Source organism: Lonchura striata, chromosome 2, assembly GCF_046129695.1.
Source record: "Lonchura striata isolate bLonStr1 chromosome 2, bLonStr1.mat, whole genome shotgun sequence".
In the NCBI taxonomy this organism is placed as follows: domain Eukaryota; kingdom Metazoa; phylum Chordata; class Aves; order Passeriformes; family Estrildidae; genus Lonchura; species Lonchura striata.
Genome location: NC_134604.1, coordinates 26,973,364 through 26,986,173, shown reverse-complemented (window position 1 = coordinate 26,986,173; position 12,810 = coordinate 26,973,364). Strand labels below are relative to the sequence as shown.

The 12,810-nt window shown below is 45.0% G+C and overlaps 1 protein-coding gene across 1 annotated transcript in view; it reads left to right on the top strand.

The window, feature by feature from the left end:
- The window catches only part of CASQ2 (calsequestrin 2), a 34,636-nt gene that overhangs the window by 15,614 nt on the left and 6,212 nt on the right, over positions 1-12,810 (top strand). The window contains exons 3-8 of the mRNA XM_021548839.3: positions 819-919; positions 3,065-3,176; positions 4,564-4,637; positions 5,094-5,224; positions 9,710-9,755; positions 12,536-12,590. Of these exons, the coding sequence (XP_021404514.2) occupies positions 819-919; positions 3,065-3,176; positions 4,564-4,637; positions 5,094-5,224; positions 9,710-9,755; positions 12,536-12,590 (519 nt within the window). The remainder of the gene's footprint in view (positions 1-818; positions 920-3,064; positions 3,177-4,563; positions 4,638-5,093; positions 5,225-9,709; positions 9,756-12,535; positions 12,591-12,810) is intronic.

The following is a 12,810-nucleotide window of genomic DNA, read 5'->3' as shown; positions in this document are numbered from 1 at the left end:
TTTAGCTCACAAAGCAATATGGAAATACTGTGCCACATTAATACAACAGTACACAAATATACCACTAAACCTAAGGTTTAAGCATATTGGACTGTCATTTTCTTTCTTAAATTGGAGGCTGTGAGTGCTAATGGGAGCTAAACTAAAGACAAGAGCTTCTGCCTCTCCAAGAAGGAACAAACTACCAACCTCCTTGGCCAGTGGTACCCTGCCATCCTGCATCACAGGAGACCAGTGCTTTTGATTTTGGAGCCTCTAACAAGGTTCTGTGGCACTCGGTCCTCAGTCTGATGATAGAGCATTGAAATCTGTCACCCTGAAGTCTGTGGTATCCCTATCATTGGTTTCTAACCCTTTTGCCAAGGCCAGCTAAGCCTCAGACAGTTTGAAGCTCACTTTCAGGTCACTGGTGATGCTCACATAGTTCAGCCTTCTCTGGACAGTGAGCACAACCCAAATCAAAATCCAATTTCCATATAGTGACAGGTTGTTAAACTCTGAGCTGCCAGTTAGAGCCCAGTATTTACTGCAAGATAGACAGCCAAGCTAAAACAAGTTTCTGGTGCAGAACTTTTCCAGTTGAGACCAAACTGTGACCTGAATGAAAAGTTCAACATTTGGGAAGAAGTTTGCACCCGTTCTGGCTGAAGTTTGTCCCCTGTGTCATTACTCAGGTTGTTTCTAACTAGACCAACACAGCAAACTGGCAATTGCATTTTTCCAGGAGGAATTGCTGGGATAACAAGGAAGACACTCTGCACTAAACATGTTTTTAACAACATGTTAACCAGTTATTGTTTCCTCTCTTCTTCTTTCAGGCTTGCTTGAAGAGGGAAGTCTCTATGTCTTTAAGGACGAGCGTTTGGTTGAATTTGATGGGGAACTGTCTGCAGATGTCTTGGTGGAATTCCTCTTGGATGTAAGCACAGATAAGCTCAGAGCTAAATAAAACCTCTAAGAGAAGACCCTGCAAATACTTAGTTTGCTAAAAAAACAGGTGTACCTTTGTTTGAAATTTCATCCCTTTTTGCTATTCACTGGTAGAGATGGCATTTGGCATCTTCCCCAATACCTGTCTGACCATGAGCTCCCAGGAAATGTGGTACCCTTATATACCACTAAATACCTTATATCTTAGAGACAACCTCCCCTATTTCCTATATAGAGTATTTGAATGGAAATCAGCTACAATCCTTATAACTGACTGCTGTTCACCCACCTCACTTAGCAATCTTGTGTGAAAACACTTTGCCATTTGCATAATCTTTCATGCTTTCTTTTTTATTTTTTTTTTTTAAAGAGCTATTTTCAAAAAAACAATATCCAAGAAGTAGGGTTCTCATAGAGCAACTAAAAAGAGCTCAGTGAAAAAGGCTTATATTGCAAACTATTTGCCCCTTTCTAGACAGTGAACTTGCCAAATTGCACTGCCACGAGTGAGAGGAGAACAGGGTCCTAGAACTAAATGGTCCTGGGTCATTTTTGTGCATGGGCACAATGAGGTATTCACCTTTGTGCCTAAATGCAAAGTGATGCTGAATCCCACATCTACATGTCACACTTCTCTTTATTTACATTTTATTCTTAGGAGAGGCAACAAAACCCATGGTCTTTGCTTTATAAATGAAAACATTTTGCAGTGGCTTGGCTTTCCTTTGAAGTGAGGCTTTCTTTCTAAGTGGCCATGCAGTAATGCAGATAAGGGAGGTAAGGTGATCAGGAGAGCTGGCAGGGTTTGTTTCCCAGGGTGACAGGTTACCTACACAGTCACCTGTGGTTCAGGACTGCTGGTGAGGAGAGGCATGGCCAGAGAATTAAAACAGATCCCTAGGACCTCAGCTCTCCCATGACAATGTCTGTGGCTGTGTGCACCAGGTATAGTGACCAAAACACATGCAGGTGGCTTCAGGGACTTATGGGCCCTACCCATAAGGATCACAGGCAGGGAAGAGCTTTGCCATGACCCTGCAGCAGTGGGATCCCAGGTTCCCCATGGCTCAGGCCACTACTGCAGCAGGAAATTGCACATGCTGCTGCAGGCACAGCAAAGGCACAGCCTCACACCACAGCATCACTCCCAAGGATGCTGTAAGGCACTTAGTGAGGTTTTGCTTGCTATGCCATGCATTGTGTCACTGAAAAATCATGTTCTGTGAAAAAAGAAAGAGAGCATGGATTTCTGGTTTTATGTTTTCCACTCAGAAAATACCTGGCTAAGCAAGAAAATAAAACCAGACACATCTGTGGGGCCTTGGCAGTCTCATCTGAAAAGCAGAAGAAACCCAGAGGTTCTCTACTCCTCTGTAGGCAGTGGCTTGCCTGTTTTTTTTTCTTCTAGTGAAAACACACTTGATTTATACCACTATTGCTGGGCAAAATAATCAGACTGAACCTTTTCACCAGCAATGACTAGTTAAGAAAAGAGAAACAAAGTTTGGATCAATGAGAGTCTGAAGTGCCAGACAGGTCTTGCAACATCCTCATTAACATTGTGATGTGTGCAGGACCAAAGAATAGGTTGTAACTATTTTGCACAGGAGGAGGACCAGCCAGGAAAATTCACATCCAGACTTTATACTGCTCCAAACCACTGTTTGGCTACCCTCCAGCATGCTGGTTTTAATGTTTTTCAAAAGCAAGATCTTTGCAATGACCTCTTCCAGCAAATGACACCTGAAAAAAAATATAGATTTAGATACACAGGTATCATTCATAGATGTTCACAATGATCACACCAGCTCCTTTCAACTTGGCCTCCTTAAAGCCAGCTGCAATTGCTACTCCTTATCCCTCATCAAAGTAGGTCCCTCAGTATTCATTTGGGTTACCTAGTCCTCTACCAGCCTCCTCTCAATGCTTCCACCTCTGCAGTGAACATCTCCCTTTGAAGGTGACCCTCTTCTCTTGGCTCCTCACATTAAGGCAGAGAGCACTAAGTAGGGTTTCCAACAGCAGAGAAATTGGGTGACCTCTTTCTCCCTGCTTAGGCTGCTTGTGACACACCCTGCCACGCATAGGTTGGTGCTGCAAATCACTGTGTTACCACATGCATTTGTCATGGCAGTTGCTAGAAGACCCCGTGGAGGTCATAAACAGCAAGCTGGAGCTTCAGGCCTTTGACCAGATCGACGATGAAATCAAACTCATCGGCTACTTCAAGGGAGAAGACTCAGAACGTAAGATAAACATGTTCCTCCTTGGAGCCTGCCTGGGAGCTCTAGGGGATGGGCACTGGTTGTTCTGCATGAACATGAAGGGTGGTGTGATATATGGCAGCCTGTGACAGTGAAAGTTGCTGGGGGATAAGTGCATTTGCAGCCAAATTTCTGCTGGTGTAATGCATGAGCCCAGTCCTACACCAACATCGGTGACCCTTCTGCAAAGTGTCTGCTGGCAAGAGAGGAGGGCCATAATCCAGGGGTTCCTGCAGTAAAGTGAGTTTACCTCACCCAAAAATCAGCTGAGAGAGCAGCTCAGTTACACACAGTTACACTGTGAGAAGCAACTAAAAGGAGCAAAGTGCCCCTTCTTGCGAGCAGTGAGCTCAAAGGATCAAAGAAGGAAGGAGGGAAGGGAAAGGGGGACACACATTAAATATTATACCATTGCAAACATACAGCAGCAGTAAGCAGGGCCCTTGGGGGCAGCCTGGCAGAGGCACTGGCCTGTTCCTCCTTGCTGAGCCCCAAGAGTGGGAAGAGGCTGGTCCCATGCCCTGAGGGATGTGCAGCTCAGGGACCATTCTGGGCAAACCCAACTTTCACAAGCCTAGAAAAATTCTCACGTGAGAATCTCCCTGTCAAGCCCCACAGTTCTTGCCCCACAGCCCAGGTGCTCTCCCTGCTATCTGGGCAGTGCTGGCAGTGTGCATCCCACGCTGGCATGTCCTGCCCTTAGCAGAAGGACAGGTGTTCCTAGGTAAACAAGCCACATATCACCAGGTCTTCAATGCAACAGCCCACCCACCTCTCCCTTCATCTTTCTCAAACTGGGCTGCAGGGCAGCTTGGACAGGGCTGTGACCCTAATACTGTTCAGAAATAACTACTTGGAAGGAAGGTGGGAAATGCCTGTTGTAAAATCCCCTGCCAGGCTGAGAGCATCTTTCCTTCACCCTGAGGCTCAGGAGGACCTGGTAGCAGTTACAGCAAAACTTACCTGGCTCTTGCCCCATCCTCCTGCAGTGGGAAAAGACTGCCTGACCACACTTGGTGACTGTTTATGGAATGGCAGCAATACCTAATACTGGAGCAACTCCAGGATTTCCCAGGCTGAACTACCCCCCTGGACCTGCTTCACAGAGCTGCTGATTTCAGCCCCAGTTAAGTGTGGCATGCTGTTCTGCAGCTTTCCTGAACACTGCAGGACTGCACAGCACATTTGGTTGCTGCACATGAAATCATCCTTCTTTGTAAACCCCAAAAGGGTGGAAGAAACACTAGGCAATCATCTGATGGAGTTTGCAATAATTTCTATTTGTTCTTCCCTCAATATCTTCTGGGCTGATCAGATTGTGGCCAGCTGTCTTTGAAATATCTTCTTCATTCCCCTTTTCTCCTTCCAGATTTCAAGGCATTTGAAGAAGCTGCTGAACAATTCCAGCCCTACGTCAAGTTCTTTGCCACCTTTGACAAAGGGGTAAGCATCCACACGTCTTCATGGTAGCTCACATATGCCACCACCTGTTTGCTGAGAGCTCAGAATGTTCCCAGATCTATTGTCTGCTTTCAGCTTCTCATTTTCAGCATTCCTGGATTTTGTGGTGTTGGTGTCTGCATTGATATCTTGGCCCTGTTGCAAGACAAAAGGCAATTTCTGCAGCATGGAGGCAGAAGGTCCTGATGTGGGTTTGGAACCCAGCCTCTCAAGGTCAACAGGCTGTGGCTTTGCTCTGCCCCACTGCTTGACACCAGTAGTGTAGGGGGCATCAGTGGGTTTTTAAACAAGGAGAGATCCATTCTATTTTGTGGGCCATCCCTAGGAGTGCATGCTCTGGGAGAAGCACCTTGATCTCAGCTCTGCCAGCAGAAAAGACTCTGGGTAGGCAAAGAGGCACATCAGGCTCTCTCACCTGTGACTTCTGCACTGCAACAGGTTGCCAAGAAGCTGGGCCTAAAGATGAATGAGGTGGACTTCTATGAACCCTTTATGGATGAGCCTGTTCACATCCCTGATAAGCCTTACTCAGAAGAGGAGCTGGTTGATTTTGTGAGAGAGCACAGAAGGTACGTAGCATACAGGATGCTCCTGGACAGGGGAAGTGGGTTAAGGTGTCTGTCATTGTGACCTTGCCTCTCTAGGGCATCACTGTCAAAAAACATTAGGATGATGACCACTTTTGATGATTTTCTGACCCAAGTTTGAAATTGTGAAATTGCTGTTTTTTTCCTACTCCCAGAGGTGCAAGTATCTGTGCAGCAGTAATAGTTCACCACAAGGGAGCTGGGATAACACAGCTTCCCTCCTCCTGCTCTTTCTCCTCCCTGGTTAGTCCTCATTCAAAAAGCAGTGAGGTTGGAAGGCAGTGGAGAGTGAAATCCTTGCCCTAATTGCCCATGATTTTAATTTAGGTCTGTACAGAAGATGACCCTCTCCAGCCAAATCCAAATCCTGTCCAATCTCCTCCTTCCCGAAAGCAGCTTTACTAATGGGTGTATTACTCTCCTGATGTCAGACATGTCTGGAGGCAATCTCTCAGCTCAGACCAAACTCACAGGAGCCACAATGGACTAAGAGGCTCCTGCTGACTCTAGGCACAGAGAAGAAGCCACAGCTGTGTTATAGGAACAATGCTGAGCACCTACAGTGCTTGATCAACTCGACAGGAGCTGTGGATGCTCGTGCTTTTTGCAATCAGGTTTATTGCACAGTTGCTTAGGGACTCAGCTACAAAAATAGTCTGGAAGTCACTGGAGAGGCTGATCCTGTGTAAAAGCAGAGGGTTAAGTGGAGGGGCACAACTGCCTGGAGGTGCTGTATTTTTATACCCTTAGAAACACCTCTCAGGAGAGTGACACAGGCTACCTGCTGCTCCTACAACTGCACTTCTCAGCAGACAATCAAGGGGCCAGATGAGTTTGAGGAAAGCAGGGCCATCTATATAGAGGGGGCATGTCAAATCAGGCTCAGCTGGAGGTCTGTGTTGACACAGACAGGAGATCATCTCCAGAATCTGAGACTCACCAGAAACAGTTCTCTGCTTTTTCTGAAATATGAAGGACTCCTCTATCTTCCATGTACCCACAATTCACTTTGCTGACCTTCTAGGCTTCTTGGCCTTAGTCCCTCCCATTTTCTTTTCCCCAAGCTCCTTCTGTCAAGCAGCATCAGAAAGCTGATTAAACACAGCCATCTAAATTATATCCCAATAAGGCAAACTTCTCACCAGCACAAACTTGCAGTGGAATTTCCCCAAGTCTTAGATATTTCAGGATGTTTTGTGATGCTTGGTAGAAGCAAGGGGGTGGGCATGTATTTTGCAAGTACCAAAGCTCAGAAAACAATTAAAAGGAGTCCATAAAACAATATGTCTGAAATCCCAAACCTGACAAGGTGCTCCATGGCAGGGGAAGAAGACGGGAGTGACAGCAATATGTTCCCAGTAGTTCATGCTGAGCTTCTCAGAGCAGAAGTGTTTCATGCTGCCTTGCCACCAGTAAAGGACCTAAAGCCACAGGCTGGAATTAGACAGACATGGAGATGATTTGTAGATTAAAATGGAGCAACCTCAGCAGGTGCCATATGCTGGTTCCCTATAACAACTCAGCTGGGCAGCTGCAGGCTGTGGGAGGAAAGTTCATCCTCTCCACAGAAGAAGGTCAGGAAGCTGGTGCTCAGCACCATGGGGTGACCCATCCAAGGCTGCACAGATGGGTGTCCATCTGAGCATAGTGATCACTGCCATTCCAAGGTCTCAGCCAAGATTTCACTCTCAGTTGCATAAACAGAAATTACATGGTGCAGTCCTCTGGGGTGATGCCTCGTTCACATGCAAAATGCCAGGGTAGGACCCCCAATTCTCTGTAGTTGTGGTGTAGCCTCATGGGGCTGAATTCTGCTCTCTCTTATTTAACCAAACCCCAGCTGCTTCACTCCTCCAACGCAGGGAAGTATCCAGAGTCAACACAGCCATCAGTGCATGTGGGTGTGGCCAGACCCTTCCCACTGAGTTTCCTTTCTCCAAGAGCTTCCCCCAGAGAATAGCTAGGAAAAGTATCTTAAAAGCCAAATACATAATATGCATTCACCTGATTTAATCTCTAGTTTAGTATCATCAACAATGAAAGGATTTGCTGGTTCAAAAACTGTATCCCTGATCTTGTGTTTAGTGGCTATTTCTTCCATTTCTATAGCTGTTTTTACCATATTTCTGTTTTGATGCTGAATGTACCAAATTGCAACGAGTTCAGCAGCTCAAATATGCATTGTTATTAAAAGCCCATTCTTATTTGTTTCGTTTACACCTGCTACCTAATAATATCTCTGGGCACCTACTATCTCTTTCTTAAGAGGAACAATGATTAATACTTAAGGTAGGGAGACAATCACAGAATATTCTGAGTTGGAAAGGACTCATAAGGATCATCAAATCCAACTCTTAAGTGAATGGCCTGTGCAGGGATCAAATCTGCAACCTTGACATTATTAGAGCCTTGGCCATGTTCTAAACAATTCTTGTTTTCTTTACCATTCCCATTTTTTAGCATATTTGCCAAAATCCTCTTCAGTCATCTCTGCCACAAGATAAAGAATTATTATCTATTTAATCTTCATCAAATAGAGGTCCTTCCATACCTTCACTTACCACTCCCACACTTCCAAGTGCCTTTTTCAGTTGTTCATATCATTTCTGGGATAGGATGACCAGAACTGCAAATAACTTCACTATGGAGACTCACAGTGTAGCTGTCCACTGCCATAATGGTCTGTTTTACTCCTTGGCCATTTCCCAACTGTTTGCAACCTTCTTTTGGCCTTTTTCCTTTGGAGCTGATCCTTTCTCAATTTGTGACACCTGGGCCCCTTTCCTGAGAGGCAAAAATTAATTACATCTAATTTAGAACCAATTGCTGCACCTGTACAATCAGCTCTGATTTTCTGCAAGTGTGTTACTTGCTATATGTCTGTCTATCATGCAGACACTCAAGTCTCAAGAGATCTTCTGTATCAACTCACAGTCAGGCCTTTGTTGGTTGCCAAAGAATTGGATATGATAGGCAAATGCTGCCATATTCCTATTTCCCATCTTTTTCAGATTATGTGAGGTTATGTTATGCATATGATCGTGCCAAAGAATATGCTATGAATCTTAATTGGTAAATTCCCTCTGTCATGAAGACTGACCATTCATTTCCACCTTTCAATGTTATTTATCCACAGGAGATTCTCCTCCTCTGATCTAACTGGAATTCAGTTCTGTGGTTCCTCAGGTGCTTTAGGAACCTCTAAAAATGTTCCCTTGTTTCCACTGCTCTGTTTGTGAGGCAAACTGAAGTGACATCTCACTTATACTACCTGTTTCTGCCAACATGTTACCACTCCTACCAATCTGTTCTAAAACCTCACACACTGACACTTCTCTTTGCAGCAGGTCCTGGGGCAGGTCAGCCAGGGAGACCTGCTCTGCTGGGGGATCCTCTCCAAACAGCTGATACCACAGCAAGCAGATGTGCAAAGGATGATTTGTGTTTGTCTCCTATGGCTTTGTGTTCCTTGGGTGTCCCTCTAACACCACAGTCAACAGCCTGCCAGGCTTCCTGCTACAGCCGAGTCTGAAAATGAATATTTTTTCTTTTATGAACTACTTCTCAAAAAAAATTGCTTTGACCAGAATTAGGGCTTAAATTTTCTTGTCAGTGGTTGTTAGGAACCAAATTTTCTTCCCAGAGTTAATTCTGTCTTCTTTGCTTTAGCAGAGGTGGGAAAGATTTCTGTTCTGAAACCAGGAGAAAGGGGGGACAGAGCCCATTAGGAATGTTCCAGAGACTCAAAAAAAAAAAAAAAAAAAGTGAATGTGGTCTCATGGTCTCAGCACAGACAGAATTGTCGTCACAGGCCTCCAGCTGGGTAATAATTAGCATTGCCCTCATGGTTCCAGAAGGCTGATCAATCACTTTATTCTACTATATTATACTATACTGACTAAGAAACTAATCATCCTTTCAGACAGTCAGATACAGACAGACCAGATTGGTCCTTGAAATCCAAATACCATCACCAGTGGCCGATTAAGAAATCACCCTTTAGCAAACAAATCTCCACAACACATTCCACATGTGCACAAAAACAGGTGCAGCAAGTGGAGATAAGAATTGTTTCTCATTCTTTTCTCTGATCTTCTCACAGCCTTCCCCAGGACAATGCCTGGGAAAGTTGTGCCTGCTCCTCTCTGTGGAGAGAACTGTGGCAGCACAGAACAGTCTGCCATGTGTGGGACTAATTCATCAGCACATCCCAGCACAGAGAGGTGTCTCATCTTCCCAAGCAAAAGCAGTGGCTGCAGTAACTTCAGCGGGGCCATGGGCAGGGTTTTATCACCAAAAATAAAAGCATAAATTGACCTACAGTGCCCCCATTTTTGCATTCAAAATGTGGTGGCTAGCTCCAGCCACCGGCTAAATGTGCCATGGTGACTTTTCCCATGCTGCTGACAGTGTCACATGTGGCAGTGCTGGATATGTCCTCAAAGAACATTTCTGTCTTCCTTTCAGAGCCACCTTGAGGAAGCTGCGCCCAGAGGACATGTTTGAGACGTGGGTAAGCACATGGGATGGGAACCATCGTGTCCCCTGCCAGCTTCCAACAAGAAACTGCTGCTCAAGAGCTCTAGCCTCTGCCTGGGCAAAACATAACCTTTCCTTCCTTGCAAAGTTATTCTCTCTCTTCTGGGAAAAAGGGAAAGCCTTGTCTGCACTGCCTAGAGCCTCAGTTCAAACAGGGTGCTCCAAGGCTTTGTGCAGCAGTGATGGAGAGCTGGGCTGACTCCTGCTTGCTTCACAGGAGGAAGAGGGAAAGCTAAGCAGTGTGCCAGGCAGGTGTGGGGCCAGTGTAGTGATCCTGACCAAGGATGCCCCATCTCAGCTAGGTGCTGAGGACACCAGAGCTGCTGGTGGGGTGATTTCTGTGGCCTGCTCACTGGGTGAGCTATGGAGATTGTGCAGATGTCTCATGGAAACTCACAGAATCATAGACTGGTTTGGGCTCAAAGGGACCTTAAAGATCATTTGTTCCAATCCCCTACTCTGGCAGGGACACCTTCCACTAGACCAGGTTGCTCAAAGCCCCATCCAACCTGACCCTGCACACTTCCAGGGACTGGGACATCCAACACTTCTCTGGACAACCTGTTCTAGTGCCTCACTACCTTCACAGTAAGGAATTGCTTCCTAACATCCAACCTAAATCTACCCTCTTTCAGTTTAAATCCACCCCCATCCTATCACTACATGTCCTTATGAAAGTCCCAGAGTAGTTGTGCAATTCAAAATGTAAGTGAAGGCAGGCAGTACAGTTAATTATACAGATTTCAAAGCAGATCGTGCATTGACTGCACTTCTCACAGTGCAAATAAGATGCAAATCAGCAACTTTAAAGAACCAACCAGAATTTTGTCCCTTATCGCACACAGAGGACTCTCGAGGTCTGCACGGGTGGGGAAGAGAAGGGTGAAAATGAAAGAAAAATTGTGTGTAACAAATTATCCCTTCGCTGTGAGTGAATATGGTGTTGAAAGCTAGTCAGGGGCTCTCAAGTGCCAGAGGAATGCTGAAAAACAAAGCTGAACAGGTGCTTAACAGACACTAAGAAAGATGCAGTCATTCTTCCAAAAGGCTTGACACATTTACAACAGCATTTAGATGTCCCCATCTTGGCTGTGTAACATGAAACACCACAGGACTCTAAAGTGGCAAAAACCTTGGGAGTCTTTAATACAGCAAGGCAAGAGGTAATAAAGCTGAACCAGGAGTTATTAGTCACTTAGGCACAATAGCTTTTCATTTTGTTTTGAAATACAGATTCTTTATAGAAAACAGTTTCCAAGATCCACCAAAGCCCCTCCAAGGTTTTTTAATGGCGTTTCAGTGAGACCCAAATTACATGTGCAGTGGTTTCACTTTCATATGGACCATATTCTCAAATAGCCTCATGAAAAGTGTGAATTCCCATTGGTGGGATGCTTGCTCAACCAGCAGCCTGGGAACACAGAGCTTGCCTCTGCTACAAGCAGTGGGCTCATAACTAGAGAAGACAGAGGGCTGGATTCTGATCTCACTGCCAGTTCACAACATCTTCACTGCTTTCACTGGAGTTAGTCCACTTTTGTTTGCTGCCTTGTAGGCCAGAATAGAGCTGCATTATATCGGTAGATACATGTAATTATATATGGCATATATATATATATATATATATATATATATATATATATATATATATATATATATATATATATTTATACTTTTTATTTTGCTGTCTGACAATGCTGCTGGTGAATATGAAGAAAAAGCAACAGTGTAAATTTTGCCAGCTAAATGTGGTCTGAATCCCAATAAATCTGCCTGGAATGTCCTGGTGAAAACATATTCCCTGAAGACGTCCACAAAGGCTGAGCATCCGCTATTGTTTTTAAAGATAATGTTTTCCACTTAATCTTTCAGGGTTTTTTTCCCTTTCACTATTTGATGGTGGCTTTGTCACCTCTGGTCTCAGAAGGGAAAAGAAATTAGCATTTAGATGGGAATTTTTTCTTGTATTAAAACCAATTGAAATAGAAACTGGGACCGACAGCGGGTGAGGAAGGCGAAACCGATCCATGGGATAATTCAGAGATGACATTCATAGCAGGCAGATGATGAACTGGCCAGCAGATCCATTGGCCTTTGCCAATATCATTACTCATGTGTTTCATGGAGAAAAGTAATCCACCGGGCTGTAATTTTTGTCCTCCCCTCATTGGAGCTCTGAAATGAGCCCCCCACTCAATTTCCCTCACTGCTCACAGAGACCCTCACCTAAAGCAGAGACCCTTCACCTTCAAATAGGGACCCAAATGAGACACCTTGCCTCTCATATTGTCAGAAAACCTCCTTTGCTGGCCCCAAGGAGCATGTTTTGGAGCTGAGCATTTTGGCAGACCTTTATTTCCTTGCAGACCATCCCCTGAGAGCTGAAAATTAATGAGGGTAGGTGGCCTCAGACATGAAGGGGGAGCCTCTATTCTCATCCTAGAGAGCCCTTGACCTTTTCTGCAGAGAAGCTTTTGCCTCACATCATCAGAAGCTCCCTTGCCATTGCCATAATGATGTCCACCTAATATTTACCTGCAGAGTTTCAGCAACACTACCCAAACTACCTCCTTCAGCACTAAATACCTTTATGAGTCAGCCTCCCCTCAGCTCCCATCTCTGGTTTCTCAGTGAGAATCTAGCCTCCCTTTGTAATTGTCCTTTTTGAAGGCATCCCACTGCTCCTATCTCCAGCAACCACCCAAACTCTGTCCTCTCTTCCTGCCCTATCAGTAATAGTTGTGTTGTTTCCAGGAGGATGACATGGAGGGTATTCACATTGTAGCTTTTGCTGAAGAAGATGATCCAGGTAGGAGACCATTTTCTTCCTTGTGTGACCCTCCATCCTTCAAGAAAGTGCATTTTCATATGCTTTTTTTGCATTGTAAACACCTGCTGGATGTTTATGCTAGCAGATGTGCTAGCCAGGACTCAAATTTTGGATAGACATGGATGATTGCCTGGGAAATTAAACGTCATTCCCTCTGCCCCAGTACCAGGATTCACTCCCTAAGTCTGCATCCATCTTG